Source organism: Sorex araneus, chromosome 10 (assembly GCF_027595985.1).
Source record: "Sorex araneus isolate mSorAra2 chromosome 10, mSorAra2.pri, whole genome shotgun sequence".
NCBI lineage: Eukaryota > Metazoa > Chordata > Mammalia > Eulipotyphla > Soricidae > Sorex > Sorex araneus.
The window spans coordinates 56,572,995-56,596,905 of record NC_073311.1 but is presented as its reverse complement, the minus strand read 5'-3'; the positions used below and the strand labels follow the sequence as shown (position 1 = coordinate 56,596,905).

General features: G+C 39.0%; 1 protein-coding gene across 1 annotated transcript in view; it reads left to right on the top strand.

Moving 5' to 3' along the window:
* The window catches only part of SLC15A5 (solute carrier family 15 member 5), a 92,874-nt gene that overhangs the window by 68,388 nt on the left and 575 nt on the right, over positions 1–23,911 (top strand). The window contains exons 8-9 of the mRNA XM_004611363.2: positions 12,179–12,287; positions 16,283–16,517. Coding sequence (XP_004611420.2) covers positions 12,179–12,287; positions 16,283–16,430 — 257 coding nt within the window. The 3' untranslated portion in view covers positions 16,431–16,517. The remainder of the gene's footprint in view (positions 1–12,178; positions 12,288–16,282; positions 16,518–23,911) is intronic.

The following is a 23,911-nucleotide window of genomic DNA, read 5'->3' as shown; positions in this document are numbered from 1 at the left end:
TTAGCAATACAGGTATTGAGGGGTTGTCATGTTTGTCCCTTTACCTACTTTCAGCACGCAGTTCTTACCCAGAGTGACCATTTCCAACTATCATTGCCGTGGTAGTCCTTCTCTTTGGCTACTTTGGTCTTTAAGAAAGCTCCAGCGAGCCATTCATATTAGCAGAGGACTTGATTGAGACTTAGGGTAAGAATAGAATGCTGATTGATGGCAATTCTCCAGAGAAAGGGAGAAAAGATGACACAGAGATGAGAAGTCTTCAGCTTGCTGAAAGTGACACCAATGAAGACTGTTACAACTGTCCCAAGGCATGATTCTGTCCAGAACTCACTGTAGGCATGAAGATGTTGGGTAGACATGGAAAGAAGGATACAAGGTCTCCTCAATTAAAATAATTTTGGGTGAACTGGGTAGGGCATTTCCCTTCAAGACATGCAAAGTATGAGAAAAACCTTCTCAAACTTTCAAATTAATCATCTATACCATTAACTATCCAATGGTGGAAAATGAAGAATAAATTATAAAAACAGTTGGATACTGAACCCAAAAAATATTTTTATAAAAGCCATGATATTAATAAAAATTCAACATTTAGCTATTTTAAAAGGTTCAGTGAGAGACTGATTTATTAATTCAGGCCACAAGTGCATATTGGGTTCCTACTATGTGTAAGCTCTGGGTAGAGACTGAATTAATAATACCAAGGCTGATGTTTAATTAACAAGAAGAACCTTATAGAAATAGTTGACACTCAAATTAATATCAGATATATTCATTTGACTAATGCTATTACAATTACAGTTCATAGCTAATGGCATTATCGGGCTATTATCACAAAGCATTACCTCTCTTCTAAAACTCATTTCCATGATAATTCATTGAAATCATCAAGAGAACACACTATCTTGATGGGTTTTTACCTCCCAATGCTCTTCAAGAGAACGAACTCACCCTTAAAAGAAAGCTTGTTATCCCAAATATCACCCATGCCTGTTCTCCCTGCAGTTAGGTGAACAATGCATAGCAATTTCTCGACAATTTTGAAAGACACAGTGTCCCTTCTTGGAAACAGCAACCTGACTTCATTTTGTATCCACAATTCCCAAGAACTGGAAATGCAAATTAAAGTCAGGCACATCCATTGTTATGGAGAGCAATGTATTGAGCTTCTGCCTAACCAGAGCCCAGTCTCACTTTCTCCATTCATCCGATTTGTGTTCTGTCTCCTTTATATGACTTTAGGCAAACAGTTCAGCCTCTCTGTGCCTCTATCGTTTCTTCTGTAAATTAAGGGTAATAGCAGTTTGAATTTGTACTAGATAAACATGGGGGAATGACAGAAAAAAAGTCAAAGTTAGAATAGAGTTGTTAGGTATTATTTCCTTCAGGTATCATGAAAATTAATGTGTTTTAAAAATTAACTCAGGTAGGAGAGCTATGAATCTCAAATGAAGCATTTAAATCAGGTTACTGAAAGGAGGAAGGAAAGAAATTAACATTTATTAAGTGTCAGTTATATGCAGACCTTGCTATACGCATTTCACAAAGATATTATTTCATTAAATCTTCACAACAATTCTTTGGGGGTTAGATATTTGTAGTCCCATCATATACAAGAGGAAAAATGAGCTCAGAAAGTTATATAAGTTGCCCAAATCATATAGTGATGGTGGATTCATGATTCCAAAGCTCTTTTTACTGTACAGGGTTTATTTCCCATGGCACCAAAGCATATCTACCCTAGAGAACGACTGTTACATCTTTTTAATTGCAAAGTTCTTTACTCTCAAGCAAAAAGCACACAGTGAAGTGATAGATGTGCCTAAAATAAGACACAAAACCCATTTTCGTTTTTTGTCTCAACCATTTTGGATATTTGCTAAATCATCAGCATTACAAAATAACTTTAAAAAAATCTAAAGAAATCCAAGGAAATTAATTAATCACAGCACTCAATTATTTTAAAGGATTCCTGCAGGCACACGTTAAGGTTTTTAAAGTTCCATTACATTCCAAATAAAGTAGTAATTAGTAAAATGGGGAAATATTGCATCTTTTTCCAGAAAGAGATAGCAGACATCTGCCTTAACTCAAAAGTAATATGCCATAGTACTTAAAATAGTGCTACATATACTTGAGATATTCAGTAAAGATTGGATTTCAGTAGGGAATTCAGTGACAGAACATTGAGGGGAGTAGATCTTAGTACAAAGAATTCACTGGTTATTGTGACTTAGGATATCATGATTTTCAAAATAATATCTTAGGACAGTTTTATAAATAGCACTTAACTTCTAAGTTACAGTATTTTAATTACTGAAGAAGAGTTGTTGGTGATGGAAAATCACCACATTCTGTTGCATAATAAGTCAGAGGCAATTTTTAGAAATCAAATTTTTCTAAATGTATTTTAATGAGTTGTTTTAAAATATTATTCCTCCATTACACAGGTAATATATGATAAAAACAAATCCATACTATAAAGGAGGGGGAGGATAACTTTGAAAATATAATTCCAAATATTATTCACGTAAATATTCCTCCAATATTTTTCCATATTTATTTGTATTATATTTACATATATTTTTTAATTAGGGTCTGAATAGATTCGGCTGTATATTTAATAAACAAATTTGTATTAAGTGCCCATTTTGTAATGCCCACTTAGTAATAGTGGGCGCGTATTTTCACATCATTTGATCATTTAAAATTCTTGGGAATAATTGTAGAAATAAGTACGAAGAGGTTGACTCCATGGTTTGGAGGCTGGCCTCACATTCTGGGGAAAGGGCAACTCAGAGAAGGGATCACCAACTATAATGTAGTCGAAGGCCATGTGGGGGAAAGGAGTTGCGGGCTGAATGAGGGCTAGAGACTGAGCACAGTGGCCACTCAACACCTTTATTGCAAACCACAACAGCTAATTAGAGAGAGAGAACAGAAGGGAATGCCCTGCCACAGTGGCAGGGTGGGGTGGGGGGAGATGGGATTGGGGAGGGTGGGAGGGATGCTGGGTTTACTGGTGGTGGAGAATGGGCACTGGTGAAGGGATGGGTTCCCGAACTTTGTATGAGGGAAGCATAAGCACAAAAGTGTATAAATCTGTAACTGTACCCTCACGGTGACTCACTAATTAAAAATAAATAATTTTTTTAAAAAAAGAATTAAATGAGGGAAAATAAAATAAAATAAAATTCTTGGGAAAAAACAAATCACACTTTAACACTCAGATATATTGTTGCATGGATATATGTGTGTGTAAATGTATGAATATTAATTTGCTTTTCTCTTCTTAGGGAATGTTTATATTGTTTCCCCAACTTTCCAATACTATAAATGTAACTAAGATGAGCATCCTTTTGTTGTTTGGGACCCACACACAGATGCATTCTAAAGCTACTCCCAACGTGGAGCTTAAGATTCACTCTCAGTACTGTTCTGTGGAACCATTCAATGACAGGGACCCACCCCAGACTCCCTCATGGCAAGGCAATGCATTTAGATCACTGAACAATCTTTCTGGCCCATGCATTGTTTTGTATCATCTTTAACAACATCACTTATTTTCACCTTAAGATCTAGGAAATGTGATTATTCCTTCGAGGGGGATAAATATCTTAAAGACCCTGGAGAAGCAAATCAAATTGTTCTCTAAAAGAATGCAGCAATTATGCTACAATTTTGTCAGGAAAATACTTGTTTCGATGTATTAATTTTCTACCCTGAAATATGATGATAATATTTAGGTCTTTGTCAATCTAATTGCCAGAAGATTATATCCCATTATTTTATATTTTTAGAATGGGAAATTGACACTCTTAATGTTATAAGCATTTTTATCTTTCCTTATTCATATAATGCTTTATGTTCTTTGCCCATTTTTCTGTTGGTCTATTTGTGTTTTTTTCTTACTGACTAATAGGTTTTTATACATTAGTGATCTTCACATCAAATCATATTTATTCCCTGGATTTAACACATTTTATTTAAGGGAAGACATACAAAATTACTTAGTGATTTACAAAATTTTTTGGTGTGTATGACCAAACTTACCAATTTTGGTAATTATGATGAACTTCAAATTCCTCTATGTAGTTTTGGTAGCCTAGTACAGCATTCCTCAATCTTTTTTATATGTGTGGCCCATCACCTGTCCTATATATCAGTTCACTAATAGCGGTTATAATCAAGGTTGTAGATTAGTGGTTTTCAACCTTTCTACACCTGCAGATGGGTAGCAGTCCTTGGACTGGTGATTGGAGATCAGTGGTATACATATTCAACAAAATTTTCTCATCCATGAATATTTTCTCATTATACTAAGCACTTTTGCTTTAAATAACCTTCAAAACATAATTTGATTTATATTGTGAAAATATAAATATTCCACAGTCATAGGATAAGTGCAATGAAACTAATTAGTTATGTTTGAGTCTATTGTTAGATCTCATGGGAACTTAGAACTATTTCAGAGCCAGCTTTCTGAGTTTTTTATTTCCTCTGCTTTTTTCTCTTAAATTGAGGTAAAGCCTTACTGCATAATGTAGTTTCAGGAGTACAGCTTATGCTTTGACATCAGTATATACTAAATTATCATCACAGACAAAAATTTAGTTATCATCACCACCATAAAGTTCACCCATTTCCCATCTTATGTACCCCAAGAGTCCACTGGCCCCTAGTAATTACTACTCTGTTGTAAAGTCTTAGGGGGTTCTCTTTGCTTGTCTTGTTTTATCTTCCACATGAAAGAAACTAGTGTATGCATCTTTCTCTAATAATTTCACTTACACTAATCCCCCGAAGTTTAATTCATGTTGCCATCAAGAGGAAGATTTCATCTTTTTTTTTTCCTTATCTGAGTTGTACTCTTGACACTACATGAAGTAGCCCTGAGAACTGCCAGGAACAAACTCCTCAGAAGAGACCCACAAGAGCCCTGGGAATAACTACAGAGCACCAAGAACGGCACAAAACAAAATTTAAAAATTAATCTCTTGTCGGATGTGTAATTTGATTTTCCCATATCTTCTTTTCTTTAGCATGTAGCCATTTCATTTTCAAAATAGTTTCTTTCATTGTGTGGGAACTTTTTCGTTTTATATATCCTATTTTTTATGTTTTGATTTTGTTTGGGGCTAAAGCAATAGCACAGCGGGTAGGGCGTTTGCCTTGCATAGAGCCGGCCCGGGTTCGATTCCTCTCTCTCAGAGAGCCTGGCAAGCTAGCGAGATTATCTCGCCCGCATGGCAGAGCCTGGCAAGCTACCCATGGCGTATTGGATATGCCAAAACAGTAAGAACAAGTCTCACAATGGAGACATTACTGGTGCCCACTTGAGCACATCGATGAGCAATGGGATGACAGTGACAGTGACAGTCATTTTGTTTGAGAAGGAGAATCTATATAGAAAGAATAACGCCTAACATCTTATCATTTATGTTTTTTCTACATGTTTTATGGATTTGTGTGTTATGTTCAAGTATTTAATCCATTTTGAAATTAATTTTTGTGGTGTGTTGATGGTCTAGTTTTATTCTAGACCACTATGTAATTATCCAGTTTTCGCAAGTGTTTATTAAAGAAACTTCCCTTTTTCCATGAATATGCTTAGCTACTATTCTAAATTAGCAGTCAATATACAGCTGGGTTTATTTCTCCACTCTCAATTTGGTTTTATTGATCTATATTTATATTTAGTCTAATACCAGACTATTCTGATTACCACAATTTTACGATGTAGTTTTAATCCAAGAAATATAGTAGCTCCTTTTTTTCCTGAAATTTACTTTCATTCTTTAAGGTCTTTTGATTATCAGTAAACAATTTAGAATTTTCTGGCTTTTTTTTTCCATGAAGAATAGTATTCATGGAATTAAGCTTTTCATTAGGGATTGCACTGAACCTGTATGTCTCTTTAGGTAAAAGTAACCATAGTAACAATGTTAGTTCTTCCAATTTATGAGCAAAAATATCTTTGTATTTGTTCGTGTTTACACTAATTTTTTTCAGTAGTGACTTATTTTCAGTACATAGTCCTTTTGTCACCTTTGTTAAATATATTTCTATCATTATATATATTGTAATATGATTATCAGTATTAGTTTCTTAAGTTTTCTGATATCTTGTTGTTACCGTGAGGTTCAAATATAACATTCTATTCCTGTGACATTCTATTGGAGTCTGATAGACCCTTGAATTTGAATACAACCAAAACTTTATAGTTTGCTTCTTCAGGTTATGATTTTGATATTTCAGTTTACATGTTTGTTTTATATGAATCCCTTAAAAGTATTATAAGATTCATTTCCTCTTTAGCCACCTAGTTCTTGAGGAGTAATGTCTATAACTTCTACATTCATTTTGTTGGCGTTATTTAAACTTTTATAAGATATTATCATCTTTCTTTACACTAAGCAATACTGCGATCTTTACTAAATGCTTATGAATCAGTATTAGTGTGTGCTACCTAATATCTTTTTTGTCTATTGGAGCTATTGAAAAATGATCATTTTGAGTAACTGTTCACTTAGAAGTTTAACCCCTATATCTGCAACAGGTTTTGCTTTTTCAAATTACTTAAGATCTGTCCATCTTCATTTTTAAGGCACTTTTAGTCAATATTAAAACAACTTCAGTATCGCTATGAAATGAGCATTCTTTTTCATTCAACGTCGTAAAACTAGTATTTTCAACTCTTGAATTGTTGCTTTATTTTTTTATTTTTTTATGTTTTATTTATCATTTTGCATTTTATTTTTGGAAGCAAGGCTTATAATAGGTACTAGTTACTTTTCCCTTATCTAAAAAAAAAATTCCTTGTTTTTTCTATTAATTCATTCCCAAGCAAACTTACTGAGAGCAAATATTGACTGAATATTGACCAGCCTCGAATATATATGGATTTCCTTAGTCTTTTTCCTCCCTTTCCTTTAAAAAAAAAGTTATTTTGCTAAAATTTTCTATTAAAATGCCCTACAAAGCTGAGAATGATGTTATAGGGGTTAGAGCATTTGCTTTGCCTGTGGCAGACCCTGGTTTAATCCCCAGTACTCCTGGGAGTGACCCCTGAGCAGACCTGAGAGTACCTTCTGAGCACCACCAGGTGTAGCCCGAAACCCATGCTATCTACACTATTTCTGATACGGTAACACTTTGATCAGTTGGTGTGAGTATAAACTGCAGCCTTGAGCACACTTGCTATCAGTTGCTCCCCCAGAACGCATTATATTGCTTTGCATCTGGAAAATATACTTCCTGGAAAAAGTGGTCCTTGGCTGTGTTACGACCCTATTATTTCCTGTCTCCTGGATTATGGGAGTTATGCAACCTTAGTTTAGAAACAGAGGTACTTGGAACTGGAGAAGGGGTAGAGGAGTATCTGGGAAGATTCATTCTCCCTGAACTCCAGTGAGTAATCATGCCTTCCTGCATTAGAGCAGCGGCAACTACTAGAAATTACTTTAATGTGTGTGGGAGGGTGGGGGAGGGGGGTGTCAGCAGGGGTGGGGTGGGGGGAAGAATTCTCTTATCACCTCCTATTTATCCCATTCCTGAAAGGAGGACCCTCCACTCAAAATGGGATAAGATGGCTTCAAATATGACCTCTGAAACTGAACAGAGCAGACTAACCACGTCTGAGCCCCAGGATATGAGCCACATGCTCACAGCCCAAGGGACAGACATGTGTCACTCAGGAAGAGAGTGAACAAGCACGGTCTGGGGACACAGGCAGGCTATACAGTAAAATATATATACATAGTAAGGTGAGCCCTGGGTCCTCTCAGAGGGTTGGACCTGGGAAAGGGGTAGAGGAGTATGTGACTGCTAGTTTAAGTAGCATCAACCGTTGGAAGGGACATGAAACCCAATTAAGCTGAGAAGGACTCAATAGAATGCAGGTTGCCTGATAGGAAGGTAGGAACACCGGCCTGGTAGGTACAATTGCCTGCCAGGCAAAGAGAGTATCTGAGGCAAACAGGAAGAAATTGTTAAACCTGGGATTCTGTAAGATGCAAAACATTAGGGAAGCATGTGAAATGCAGGTCCCGACACTACAGGACCTAAGCAGGGAGCAGAAAGGAAGTATATCGCTTATATTAGCAACTTAGTGCTGTAGAATCACATGTGTGGGTCAGCATGCATAATTTTAAATTCATTGTGAATTACTTCAATCTTGAGTCTCACACTGGGATGAATGCTAGTCCCAGGATTTACGTTAAACTGTCATCTTAGGTGTTTTAGGCAGTATTTGTGGTGTGTGTTCTAAAGACTGCTAAAGACACTTCTTCAGAGCTGAGTAGATGTTAAGTCGTAAAAGTGCTGATTCTGGGCTTAAATACAACTGGGCTTAAGTAGTTTAGATGCTGCTCAGAATAAGGCAATGAGGCAGCTACTACGTTTTATTCTGCTTTCTGTGTCTATATACATTTTCACACAGAAAATAATAACAAGATGACCATAAAATTTTAGGATAAATGGAAAGAGTTTAAGTATTTCTAAATTCTAATGTCCCCAAGTAATTGTTTGTTTTCATACTCTCTCCCTATAAATCCTTGAGTCTTTTCCTTAAACAATCTGAAATGCCCATTTCCCTGTACATGAAAATTTTTTGAAAATGATTTTCAAATGAGCAAAATAAATCTAGCTGAGCAAAATTTGGGGAGTTTCTAAGATATTAGGGATTATAAAATAATCTCAAAAGTTTTTGTGAGTGTTCTATTGTGATGGTAGGCTTGTAGTTATCACTAACTACCTGATTCAAGTATAGAATTAGGGTTTATGGGAATAGTAACAATAACATCTTGTGATTACCCAGATTTATCGTGTGGTACATTTTTTCTCATGCTGTAAACCTTTCGGTATACCCAAGTAAAGACCTGGAGATGTTTAATTGGTCTTATTCTTGTCTAAGGTCTTCACTTGGTCTCCTTTGGCAAGGGTACTCTTTATTTCAAGGAGCTACTAGAAATGTTAAATGAAAAATGGCACAAATGTGAATTATGACAATAAAAGTTTATAAGCTACTAAAATAAAGTTATAGTACCTAGGAGCTGAGTCAACTGACAATGTTAAATGAAACATTTTACAACCAGTCCTGAGATAATGATTTTAAAAAAAAGAAAGAGAGAGAAAGGAAGAAAATATGGCAGACAGAATATGCAGAAATACCTGATAGGAAATAGGTCACAGCAATAAAATATTGTATGAGCCACCTCTAACAGTGAAAAGAGGAGGTGATAAGCTAATACTTTCAGGGTACCTCCTCTGTTTCCAACCCTTGAAATCTAGAATCTCTTTAACTTCTCCTAACAGATCAGTAAGAGAGATGGCATTGTCATTTGAGAGAATAGAAATCAAGGCCACAGGGATCAAGTGGAACAGATGCTCCCAAAAAGAGTATTTAAAAGTAAAGACAACATTTGGCTCCAAGTGTTTGTTATTCCAAAGATCATCCTCTTTGTCTTTATATATCCCCTGTTATTTCTTCTTAGAGAGACATCACTATGTAGTGAGGCCAATTTTAAGTGTCATAAAAAAAAATCTCATCAACTTAATGTTAGTGATTGCCCATGCTATCTATTCAGGTGATGATTCTCTAAGTCTGAAGTGAGTCCTGTGACTTAATTGCATAGAATATGTTCATTTTTAGCATAATAACACAAAAATATCGGGCTGAAATCAATCAGCATTAGGAATAAAGTTGAACACTTAAAGAAAGATATTTCTTTAAGGAATATAGAACATTCTAGGTAGATTGCATAATGTGGCAGCCTTTCATTTCAATTTTCAAAGAATTCCACTCACAACATGTTTTGTGATACTTAAATTTATAGTGCCTTCCTCTAACCTTTTAATATAGTATCCTTTTGTAATCACATGACTGTTATACCAACTCATAGCACTTCTTTGGGGCTGGAGAGGTAGTAGAGTGGGTAAGGCACAGGTTTTGCATGCACCTAGGTTGGATTCCGAGCACTGCATCATCCAGGAGCACTGCCAGATGTCACCCCCAAGCATCACATTCTCATTTACTATGAGTATACCTAGTATCCACCCTGGAAAACCCAGGGGATCCTGTGTTATTTCTAATAGACTGGTATTTTCTACAATTGCATAAGTTCTTTTAAAAATTGTTTTACCTTTAAGGATATCACAAAATTTATATTCTTCTCCCTCATCTGACTTTGTTAAAATATAGTCTTTGCAATTACTTATTATATATAGCTTAAAATCCATGCTCCAAGAATTAATGTCATGTTAATTTTGAGATTCTGCATACTCAATGTGAACTTCTCTTACTCTAGCCACAGAAACATAGCGAGAAAATGGTATAATTGCATGACATGCAAAGTGCTGATGAGAAATGGAAGGGACAGAAATATGATTGGGATATTAATATAATGGAAATGAAAAAAGGACTGTTTGACTAGGCTTTGTGGGATGGGTCGGTTCTTCCTGATAGTAATGTGATGTCCTTTCATTTTACCTCGACTCCCACCCCAACACACTCATTGACTCATAAACAAATATTTAGATCATACTAAGGACACACACATGCAGACACACATGCACACATACATGCACAGACACAAAAGGCTACCCAACAGTCTATCAACAGAAGCACACATTTCTATTGCAACTAAACACAAAGTAATAAAACCAAGAGGTAGGTGTTACAAATGGTTTGAAACCCAATACAATAAATATTTTCATTTATAGGTCCAAGTCTATAATGGACACTAGCTCATTTTCATGGTTGATTCATAATAATAGTCACTGGGAAGCTAAATGCAGCAGAGAAACAGCTTTAAATGGGAAGTGGCACAATTAATCACAGCTGCCGTACTTAGGCACTTGCCGACTATCAACCTTGAATAGAGCGTTTCATTCAAATCCCATTAAAAGTCTGCACCATCAAGGGAGTGGCCAGGCACCATTTTTTAGTTCAAGAAGCAACCCGCTACCCAGGAGCTAAAGATGGCACTTAAGATGAAGTCTGAGGGACACAGACTGATGGCTTTGGTCCCAGAATCCTTCTAACAACCCATTGTGCAAACTGCCCCCTAAAAAATAAATAAATAAATAAATAAAGCACAAAAATGCCAAAATTCTTGGTCCTTGATTGTTCAAAGATGATCCATTCTTATTCTTATAAAGGATGACATTTTCTAAAAATATTCTGCCCACTTATAACTGCAATTGACTTTAAGTTTTCTCTGCAAAAACAGGTTCCTCCCTTTTAAACAATCTCAGATATTCTGTAGTACTATTTACCTATCATGTATTGGCAACACCAGTATATTTCATTGTTGTTTAAACTATTGCATAAGCATTGTATAGACCATCATATACTCATGACATTAGATGATATTTCAACACCTATTGAAGAACAAATTGTATGTAGAGACAGAGATTGTATAGCTACAGACGCTGATGTGGAAAGAATAAGTTCTAGCAATATACAAAGCAAAGGCAATAGCTTAAGAGCAAATTGAAAGTAATTACCTTGAATTCTAAACAGTTTCAGATATACTCAGTTTGACATCCTAAGGAGGTAATAATCCTTTATATAAGGACATTAAATTGAAGGAATGATTCATCCGATTAAAAGAAAATCTCTACGTCAACCATAGATTGCAAAAAATTTTACCTATGGTGCTTGCAATAATCTTATGATTTATCCAAGTTATCAAAATAGCGTATCATCTGGCATCTACATATATTATCATAGTAGCTTTACAATTAGCATATGCAATAGGCTATCTCGTAACAGCAAATATTTTCAATTCATCCAATTTACCTTTACCAAGCAATCCCTATGTGCCCAGCGCTGTTCTAGCTACTAGAAATACAAGGATAAAAATGAGAAACGTGATTTCTGAACGCTAATAGCATAATCAGGGTGACTTTTATAAGCTAGTTCTTCAACACCTATATTGTGCTATGCAAATTAAGGTGTTGGTGTTCTGACCTTCAAAATATTTGGGGTTCTTTGCTAATCATTTTTACTATTAATTACAGAATGAAATGAATTTTGACAATGAGTTGCAGATCAGCTCTTTTGCTTTGTAGATATTATTGAAGCGAATAAAGCTCTATGAATTGTAGAATGATAAAATATTCAAGGAAACCTACAACTCTGCAGTTGAATAACAATTACATTTGTTCCAAACAGGCAATTGGTTTCCAAACACATTAAACAAAGGCAATTTAGAAAGCTTCTTCTTCTTCTTGGCCTCATTAACGTTGTTGAACGTCCTGGGATTCTGGAGTGTTTCACAAAGGTAAGTGTGTAGTAGGATAACAATTTCTGAGTCTATGAAATATTGATTTGGGCATCAGACTCATCCTGAGCGAATGAAAATCCTGCATACCATGACTGGACAAATTACTGTATTAGAGAAATTGAGCAGATTATTCAGAGAAAAATTTAAATTTAGACTTCGCATTTTCCTCATTGATCCTTATAATAAAGTAGAGCTTTTTCTATTCTAAAGCATGTTCTAAAACAACATACTTATCTACCCTATAGAATCATTTTAGAATTAGAAATAACCATATTTATAATAAGAATGAATGAGTCATTATCATTAAAAACAAATATCATTAAACAAATAGCTAGAAATCTAATGATGCTTACATAATTTGGATTCCATTCAGGCCTTTAAATCAGCAGTGACCATTTCAAGGTCAATAACAAACTGCAAAATCATTTAGTCACTCATCAGAGACCAATCTATGACTTAACATGAACCATCCATGACCAGCTCACCTCTTTCTCATCCTCAGAAGGCTGTGTGCTTTTGAGCAAAGTATCTACCCTCTCTGAACCTGGTTTCACACATGTAAAATCAAAGCAGCAATGCCAATGTCTTATGGGCTTTAGGGAGATGGATTCTGATAAAATACAGCATCTTTTGAATAGAAATAACTATGAGGATTTTAATTTTCTTCTCTTCCCCCTATTCATTTATGGTTTATTTACTCAATTGTCATCCCTTCCACGTTGACTTCTCTTTTGCCTAAATCTGAATTTTATTTATCTAATAAGTATCTTTAGCGATATTTAAAGGGCCAGAGTGATAGTAGATAGGGCGTTCCCCTTGCATACAGCCGACCCGAGTTCGATTCCTCTGCCCCTTTCAGAGAGCCCAGCAAGCTACCGAGAGTATCCCGCCTGCACGTCAGAGCCTGGCAAGCTACCTGTGGAGTACTCGATATGCCAAAAACAGTAACAAAAAGTCTCATAATGCAGAGGTTACTGGTGCCCGCTCGAGCAAACTGATGAGCAATTAGATGGGATGACAGTGACAGTGACAAGCATCTTTAAAACATCAGTCCTGTGAAAAAAAAGCAGTCATGAAGTCAGTAAGCCAAAGAGTTAGTGCTAATAATAGTCCTGCTCCTGGGAAACTACTGAACCAGTAGGAGAGTGACACAATCACCATGTGAAGCAAAACTACCACCCAAATCCAAAGTCTGAATGACTACCTGGATTGGGTGGGAGTGAGGGGGAAGGATGCTTGGTAATGATCATGGATTGTTCCTGGATCTGTGTTCAGAAATCCCTTCTGGCAATGCTGAGAGAAACATATGGAATGCTCGCAATGGAACTGGAGTTTGCAGCATTGCAAAGCAAGTGCCCTACCTCCTGTACTATCTCTCTGACATCCCTCCATTTAGTATTTAACCACTCAAAGTACAAAAGTTATCAAATTTTCCCTCCACAATATGTAATTTCCCTAAAATATCTTACTCTTAAGTTAAATAACCGAATTACAACATTCGAATCACGCAAGAGGGGCACAGCACTAATATCCTTGATTTTTTTTTTAACAAAACAGAGTGGGCAATGAACACAGAACCAACAGGTGAAATCTCTTCCCCTCCTTCATTGCCCCCAGACATAGTAGAGCCCACCATATTTGCACAGACATGTGTTATTTCTCAAGTGTCCTTTCTCTCCCACTGCAAGATAGGACCCATGTCATTCACAAATTAGTTTAAAAGTTAATCTCTAGAAGCAAGCAATTAGCTCCTGGTCCACAACACAGCACTGTAGCCCCATTGTTCATCAATTTGCTCAAGCAGGCACCAGTAATGTCTCCATTGTGAGACTTGTTGTTACTGTTTTGGGCATATCAAATACGCCACAGGTAGCTTGCCAGGCTCTGCCGTGTGGGCAGTATACTCTCTGTAGCTTACCAGGCTCTCTGAGAGAGAAGGAGAAATTGAACCTGGGCTGGCCACATGCAAGGCAAACGCCCTACCTGCTGTGCTATTGCTCCAGTCCACAACATAGCTAAACAAATTCCTGCAAGCTGTTTAATCTGGTTCTGCCTCAATGCCTTCCTTTGTAAATTAGATGCCATAAGATTAGTCATGGCTATAAGTTATCATGAGAATGACTAAATGCTCAAAAATGCTAGCAACTATAATGTTAGTCTTATACTAACTATTATTGTCAAAGAATTACAGTAAGAATGTATAGAAATAAGGGAGAACAGGTGACACCAAGAGCATCATGGACAATAGTCATGAAACACTGAACATGTGAGTCAGACAATGTTTGATGTCAGTATACAATTTAATTTTTGAATTTAATTGTTCACAATTTAATTTTTAGCAAACCCAAATATGGTAAGAGCCAGGAAATAGTGGCAAATTTGGTTAACTCCATGCTATTACTTACCACCGTATCTTGAAGACACTGGGTGAGTTAAGGAACAGCATCCAGACCAATCTTTAGATGGCCCTAGGAATGTGCTAGCACCATCGGGCAGCTCTGCCACCAAGTTTGTTAATCTGATGCAAGCCTGAATTCAAACAAATCTGTCAGTGTACATAGAATATTAACCTATGAATGTGTTGGTAGGGATAGCTATAAATATCATACCAGATACACTTTTTATTTTCACCTAAAGAAAACAAAAATACAAAAAATTCAAATCTGAAATAAAACAAACATGGAATGTCATCCCCAAGACTCTCTAGGTTGGGGGTAATGTAAGCTGGCAGGTAAAATAGCTTTTCATCATTGAACAGTGTTAGGAAAATATCTGTCATCCCTTCCTATAAGGGGGCCAGTATTGGAGGCTAAAAAAGAGAGTACAGGTTTCTCAATAGAGCTGAGGAATAGAGGCATTAGGTATTTGTGTTTAGAACTCCACTCCTTTTTTCAACCTGCAAATTACGTCTTACAAAGTTGCCATCATTGTGCCTATTTTCACAATAATACTAATAATCTTTTGTTCATAATATGAACAGAGAGTGACATACAGCAGAGACAAATGACTGGGTATCCAAGCAGTGTTCTTTTCTTTTCATTCCTTTTTGCAATGGGATGAGAAGGGAAAAGTTGAAGTTCACTTTGGAAACCTTCACATACACAAAACAGATGTCTGTCCTCAGAGATTTATGCGATCAAATTAAACTTTTCACACAGATCCAACAAATATTTGTTCAACAAATATTTATTAACATTTGCTACATGGTAGGCACTGATTAAGGTTCTAGGAATAGAGCAGTGACCACAGAATGCATCTGAAATTTCTACTTTCCTAGAGTTTACTCAAAAGTGTTTAAGAAAATAATTAGTGACTAGAAGTAACATACCATAGAGGGACAGTCCAAGGCTTCGAATAATGGAATTCTTTTTTTCTGCTGTTTTCAATCCATGAATCCTAAGGAAGCTGTTTAATCTCTTTGAATCTGTTTCTCTCTCCATGAAATAAAAGGGATGATTCCAGTCATTCAGAATTGTACTGATAATTCAACAATTTTAGGGGAGAGTGTACCCCTTAATGTGGTGTCTGGCACTTGGAAGACACTTATGAAACCCAAGTTTTTCTTGAATCAGTGCTTATTCTAGAAGCATTCGTGCATTTACTCTTCAACTATGGTGTTTTTCATGTCTCAGCACTGAATTTGCAAATTTCCAGAGTGGCTAATTAACCAACCTCTCATAAGTCCCGGCACCAAGAATTCTATAAAGCTTGAAAAAGATCAAGCTTTCTAGTTGCTCAATGATACTCACTACAGACTGCAAAAAGGGTACCACCTAAAAGTCCTTATGAGACACCTCCATATGTACTAAAATCCCTTTTATCCTCTTATACAGACCATTCTGGTGAGTTGTGCCCTCAAATAACCACCTCTGTGGTGCCATTATCTATGGGTGCATGACAAAATAAAAAAGTTGACAAGCATTGAAGGAAAGCAAAGGATTTACCAAGTCATCTACATCTGACCTTAAAAGGGGCTTTTATTTCTTTTTCAGATATTGTAATCTAAATCATTTTAATACCCGGAACATCCATGGAAGTAATCTTGAAGAAACACTTCTCCTCCGTGAAAAGTCTCTGAAATTTTATGGTAGCACACAGGAGTTTTCTTCAAGTATTGATCTTTGGGAGACAGCCCTATGAAACTATATTTGACTCTGTCTGTCTTGGGAGCTAAGTTATCCTTATTACCTTCATCTGAACACATTATACATTTTTGCTTAAGAATGAGTAAGTGTGGGAATAGATTTTTATATTGTATCCATGTACTTTATTTACCAAGACTATAAATATTCTATTAAACTGCAATGGTGTGCCATTAATGTTATGCACTATAATTAATAAAGTTAACTAGAAACTTAAGGAATTGCTCTATGACCACAGCATCGTATTTCCTATACATAAGACTATTCTGCAACTTTTAAAAATGGTGCAACTATTAAAAGTAAAGTATATAATATTAGAGTTTTAATGTGCCGTTAAAATCAAAATAACCATATGTTAATAGTTTTTCCTTTCAACATATTTTTGAGCACTTATTATCTGCCAGGCATCACGATCATCTACTGTGTCTGAGTAGAAGATAAATCTATTTAAGATATTACTACTTTCAATCTTGAAATTGTACTCGATATAGTGAATTCAGGTATGAACTCATTAAGGGAATTTGCTGAGTGGGAAAGCAGCCTTACTGTAAGAGACGTCTTCAACAGAGCAGATAGTCGCAGACTGAAGAGGAAGTAAAGTAAATGTAACTGACGGAATTACTGAGATTAAAGGAAAGAGGAAAATTAAGGAAGGTTAAATGAGTGCTGAGAAGAGGCAAGGGATCAGCTCCCTCAGGGAGGCTTAAGCACTGTTGCCACATCACACACATTCAGGAAATCATCTTCCAACAATCACTCTGGACAAGAACTGAGTGTTGAAAGGAGGTAAAGGGAAAACATGATAACTTTTCAATACCTGTATTGCAAACCATAATGCCCAAAAGGGGGGGGGGGGGAGAGAGAGAGACAGAGACAGAGAGACAGAGAGAGACAGAGACAGAGGGAGACAGAGACAGAGAGAGACAGAGACAGGGACAGAAGCAGAGACAAAGAGACAGAGAGAGACAGAGACAGGGACAGAATCAGAGACAAAGAGACAGAGAGGCAGAGAGACAGAGGGAAGTGCCTGCCATGGAGGCAAGCTAGACAGAAGGGGGTGGGAGGGAAAATGGGGACATTAGTGGCAGGAAATGCACACTGGTGAAAGTATGGGTGATGAAACATTACTGAAACTCAATCATGAACACCTTTGTAACTATGTATCTCACAGTGATTGAATTTTTTAAAAAATCATCTTCCAAAGGAGATTCTTCATGTTAGCAAAGAAGTACAGAAATCCTTCTTTAATTATAATAATAATAAATTGTAAAAAACTAAAGCACGCTGAGGGGCGTGTGCACTCGAGGGCTCTCCGGACAGCTCTGTCTCACCGCCCACGTTTGGTCCTCTGGAACTGCTGTGTATGGGCTGGATCGAAACGGCCGTTGGCCAAGGACAGGCGAAGGAAGAACGAGGACCAAGCTGGTTGCTGATTAGTTACCGTTTATTCAATCTTCCATCTTTCTCCTCTTCCGTACTCCCAGCAACGTCTTCTCTCTGGATCTACTCCAGCCTCCCCCCCTCCCCCCCCACCCCCCCCTTCTCTAGTCTCTCCCCCTACTTCTCTCTCCCACCTTGCCCTCCAGGCTACACCCAGCCAGGTAGCAAAATCAACATAAGAAAGCCCTTCCTGAGGGCAGGACATTCCAAGGCCCTTCCTGGCTCTTAAGGTTTTTTTCCTTTCCTTAGTCCAAACACTTATTAATATCTTAATACTAGTTATTTTTGTATGGACATAGCAAGAGATACATTGAGGCTTGCAAGGCAGCTCTCCTGGCAACATCTTGCCACAGGCTCAGACCACAGCACTCAGGTCAGATTAATCATTTCTAACCCTAGCAGGGTCCAAATCTAGTTATCACTGTTTGGATCATGACAACATTTGTCCATGATCAAGCTCTTAACTTATAGTCAAGCATTAGGCACTTTGGCCAGGCCCATCTTGATGCCAGGGTAGCACACAACTCACCGCTTGCCTGGGTCTGTCTCGTCCCTCGTCAGGACTCTGCTTTTGGGGGTGCTAGGAAGTAAGGGCAGCTGAGGCGTAGGTCGAGAGAACAGATGCCCAGGAGGAAAATATGTAGAGTCAAATGACTCCCAGGTTACAAAAGCATAACATTTGCTAAATCTTCCTGTGTCCATACAAAAAGGATATTGCTCTGAATAAACTATGCAAAGGACTCAAGGAGAAGAGAAAAACATTATTTACAAGTCAACAGAACACTAAGAAAGAAGCTACAAATAAACAAAGAGGAATAGGAGCACTGTAACGGGAGTAACCCAATAAACCTAAACTACCTGAGGCTATGTAATCCTACAATAAATAATAATAAAACCCCATAAAACTCATGTCTCATACATTTACAGCAATACCCATCAAAGTTGGACTGAGAACTATCTGCTTTGCTTTGGAGGAATCTTTCTCTCTCTCTCTTTTTTTTTTTTTTTTTTTTGCTTTTTGGGTCACACCAGCGATGCACAGGGGTCACTCCTGGCTCCTGCACTCAGGAATTACCCCTGGCGGTGCTCAGGGGACCATATGGGATGCTGCGATTCAAACCCAGGTCAGCCGTGTGCAAGGCAAACGCCCTACCCGCTGTGCTATCGCTCCAGCCCCTGGAGGGATCTTTCTGACTCCTACTACTGACCATCTTAACCTAGTGAGGTGTTTTTGTTTGTCTGTTTGTTTGTTTGTTTGCAGGAATCTCAGATCATCCCTGAGCCTTTTAAAGATGAGGGGGCCCAGGAATAGGCTTTTCCGGGACAGCTCATGCTTGATTGGATAGGTGGGTTTACCAGCTGATTGCAAATGATTCTGCAATTAAGCACCTCCCTTGTGTAGACATAAAATATTTTATATCTGTAGAATAAAAGATGTACCCATCCTGATTAGGTATGATATGCATTTTTAATTGCCAAAGAGCAGCTGTAAAGCACCAGGTGTTTCTCTTACTCAAACTCTTGTTTTCTTTTGTCTGTTTGTGGAGAGGACAAATGAGAGGACTAGCTCTTACAGGAATAAGTCCCTGACTGGCCACTGTTTCAAATTCTTCCTCTTTTTGGCTTTTGTGCACTGACAAAATAGTGAGGACAGGGGCTGGAGCGATAGCACAGCAGATAGGGCATTTGCCTTGCATGCAGCCAGCCTCGGTTCAATTCCCAGCATCCCATATGGTCCCTCCAAGCACCACCAGGAGTAATTCCTGAGTGCATGAGCCAAGAGTAGCCCCTGTGCATCACCGGTGTGACCCAAAACAAAAAACAAAACAAAGGACAAACCCAAAAATGCCTTCCAAGCTTCCTTTGCTGTAATGGCAAACTTGCAGTATGAGTTTAATGAACACACAAAAGATTAAGATACCCCTAAGTACCTCCTCTCAGTTCAAGTTCAAGTCCTCCCATAGAAAAACACTCTGCCTTACTTTGTTTCACACACACACACACACACACACACACACACACACACACACACACACAGCATCTCCTTAATTTCCATGCAATAATAGAAAATGGCACTTATTATTATCTCCCTCATCCTTAGAGATGTAAAGAGATCATAGAATTATAAAGTTGGCCCAAATCAAACACCAAGAGAGCTGAAAAACTCTTACGCTGGGGTTGACACGTGTGATGAGCTAAATTGCAGTAACTGCACAGCCTTCCACTCAGAACAGGATGCGTGCACGAGGCAGTTCTTCTCTAGCGCCTAGCAACATTATCACAGAGCACCTGGAATAGTTTAGGCATTAAGTGTAATTGGTTTTGCTTTACATAAATCTGTAGCTTTGTAAATAAGTGGAACATTTCAGCTTCTATATAACACCAATTAACTTAAAGGGATGCGTTGTTTGCAGAAGCCTGCTGGGTTTTGCACGGAATTTCCCCAGTAATATGCTCAGGGGTGGGCTCGTTCTCTGTCGCTGAAGTATTCCACTTCCTCCCAGCTCCTTGGTGCCAGGGGTCTGTGCCCACTCACTCCCTGGCCCCATTTTCAGTTGAGAAGAGGAAAATTGAGTGTTCCCAAAGAAGCACCCTCTGAGCTCCATGTCTGTTCATGTTTGGGAACTGCCAGGCGAGGAATTTGATGCTGTTTTCTGTTACGCACAGAGCACAGATCTCACGGCTTCCGTCCCTAACTGGAAGGGACATCTCTCTTCTTTCCTTTCACCTTGTAACATTTCAATACAAAGCAGCCAAACATCTCTACATTAAGCATAAATATAGTACTTAAAAAATCTATTCTTAGAGGAATTTGTTAGTGGAAAATGTTTTCATCGGGGGGATTTAAAACAATTTTTTAATTGAATTACTGTGAGACACACAGTTACAAAGCTTTCATGATTGACTTTTGATTATACAATGTTTCAACACCCATCCCTTCACCAATGTATATATATTTCCCACCACTAATGTCCCCAGTTTCCCTCCTGCCACCCCCATCTCACCCCCCTCCTGCCTCTATGGCAGACTCTTTTCATTTTGCTCCCTCTCTATTTGGGGGCATTATGGTTTGCGATACAAATACCGAGAGATCATCATGTTTGGTCCTTTACCTACTTTCAGCACACATATCCCATCCAGAGTGTTCCCTTGGAGGGATTTTCTTTTTTAACAGGTCTCAAAAAATGAGTCATTGGAGTTAGTGCATTTTTTCCAATCTTCCCCTTGTTATCTCTTTCCAAGTTAATCCCTTATCTCTTCCACCCCTCCAGATAATCTTGACTTATGGCCTTCATTCCACCTTAGCCAACCTCTAATGCTCTTGATTTCTAAAAGTGTTTGATCGGCTATCAGAATAGCAACATCACCCAAAGACAGTTTGTGATTCCAAAAAGTTTCTTAGGAATATCACATGATCGACATTGAAGGAGAGAGAATAGCTCCCCTGAAAACCCTCAGGATCCCTTGCTTCTTGAGGCCAGAGCTTTAGCCTGAGAAGCCTGGAGCCAAGGACAAAAGGCTTCCCTTGGCACGAGAAGCCAGCCTGTAATTCCACGTCTTGAACTTCCAAAGAAAAGCAGAAGCAAGTGACAGGACAGGTGCTGCTGGGACACAGGTCTGGGTGTAGATGACAGGGAAAGTTCCAACAAGAACCACCCCCTGGAGGACCCCAAACACTCTCACACAGCATCACACATGCTGACCGTCTCCTCCTGTAAGTGACAACCTGCAGCTCTGGGACATTCACCGATTTGTCCAGAGGCACAGAGAGAATTGAACCTTGGTCATTCTGGCTTCGCAAACAATGACCCAAACGTCCCTCACTAGTGGATCATGCCAACCACTTGGGCAACATTCTCTACAACATTCCCCCAAAAGAGAGGCGACTGGGGGTAAAAAGGTTAAGGTTGACAGAAGCAAGAACTTTTCACCAAGTGTTTATCTCTGTTGACTCCTCAGACTTCCCTGCAAAGACCCATCCACAAAAACCAACCATTTGGGGGGTGGGGGAGATGAGTCCCAAACTCACATTCCTTCTCCTTGCATCAAAATGCCAAGGACATGCTTTAAAAAGGGTCACCAAAAAGCTGACTCTGGGGCTGGGACCGCAGTACCACAGGGCAGCTTCCAGTGAACGAGGACACAGTATGAATCCCTGCACCAAAGATTCAGTAAAATACTACCCCCCACCCCAAGTATAATTAATAACTGTGATAGTCTCTATGGTGGCTACAATACCAATTCACGTTACTGTCTTTCTTTTCTTTCTTTTTTTTGTGGGGGAGATGTCAGGAATATATATTTGCCTGTTGTTTGGGGGGTTTATATCCCCATCTAGACATTACTATTTGGGAGGCTTGGCCACACCCAGGGATACTCGGGGGTTACTCCTGCTCTGTATTCAGAGATCACTCTCCTAGCAGTGCTCAGGGGACCATGTAGAATGCTAGGGATCAAACCTGGGTCAGTTGCATGCAAGGCAAGTGTCCTACCTGCTGTACTATCGCTCCGGTGCCATTTAGTCACTGGGATGGAGACCCAGTCAGCTACGTCTCATAGTTTTGCAAAAATTGAAATGAACCCCACTTTACCATCAAGAATTATGGAGCACAGAAGAGCTGATACCTTAGCAAAGTTTCCATGCCCAGTATGAACAGAGTATCACAGTAGACTGGATTGGGGGGTGGGCGTTGTCACGCTACAAAATCCAGCAGTTCTCTCAGGCTGCCTCTCCTGGTACATGTTTATCAACTGCCAGAGGGACTCGAGGGAAAAGGTTCTCTTTCCTGCCAAGGAAAATAAGACAGGCCAATGGCTCGCAGACGTTCCCTGTTTCAACCCCATGACTGTTGCTTCTTGTTTTTTAGATCCAATTTATGCTCCTGTTAATGTCATGCACCGTGACTTATGCTCCTGTTAATGAGAGCGTGTCAGGCACACAGTGTTCCAACCCCAGAGCCGCCAGCAGAGGGTCACTGTTTCCTCACCGATGTCTCCAGAAGACTGGCTCCTTGTGCCAGTTATCACGGGGGTGAAGCCACAGCAATTCCCCTCCCTCCAGACCCTGCCCTAGCCCTTCCCTTTGTTGAATATTTACCGTTTCCAGCTCAGACCCCAAGACCCAACCCGACCCGGTAGGAGAGGTGCAGGCTCAGTAGCTCTCGGGGACACTTTACTTGGGTCCTTTTCCGTAATTCTCACATTCCAGCGTGAGCCATCTTTGCTTCAATGATGTAAAAAGTTATTAGGTAAAGATGGGAAACTGAGGCCAGCTAGGCTCTGCAGGCCTTCAGAAGGATTCCTGCAGTGCCACCAGCTCATGAATATAAAAGGTACAAGGTCAAGGCAATGATGACAGGATTCTGCCTCTCTCTCCCTCCCGCCCCCGTCTCCCCTCTCCCTCTCCCTCTCCCTTCTCTCTCTCCATTTCTCTCCCTCTCTCTAATTCTCTCTTCCTCCCTCCCTTCCTCCTTATCCCTCCTCTTCCTAACTGCTTCCCTCTCCCTTCTTTCTCTCATTCTCCCTATCTCTCTCTCCCTTATCCCTCCTCTACCTCTTTCTCCCCTTCTCTCTCCCTCTCTCTTTCCCTCTCTTCATCTCCCTCTCTCTCTCTCCATCTCTCTCTCTCCCCCTCTCTCTCCCTCACCCCCTCCCTTCCCCACTTCCTCCCTGGTCTGCCTGGTATGTGCCGCACAGACACACAGATGTGCCTTTGCGTGTTCTGCCAGCTTGCTGGCTGGCCCAAAGACTGCCTACGGTAGAATGGTTGCTACTTGACAACCAAGATCCCCCTCGGTGACACATATCTCCAGTCCACTCAGAGATCTAACTCTGAAGTAGTAATATCAGCTAAACCGCATCTATCATCCAACATGGACCAGTTTGGATCCATGTTCTGCTGACCCCGCAAGTGAGCTGATCTCGGATCAATACAGTGATGCGTCAGTGCCCGATGAGAGCTTTTGCCACCAAGAGAGCAGCCAGTCAAGAGCGCATTCAATGACCTTTCCGCCAAAACCCCAAAACAAGCCAACCATC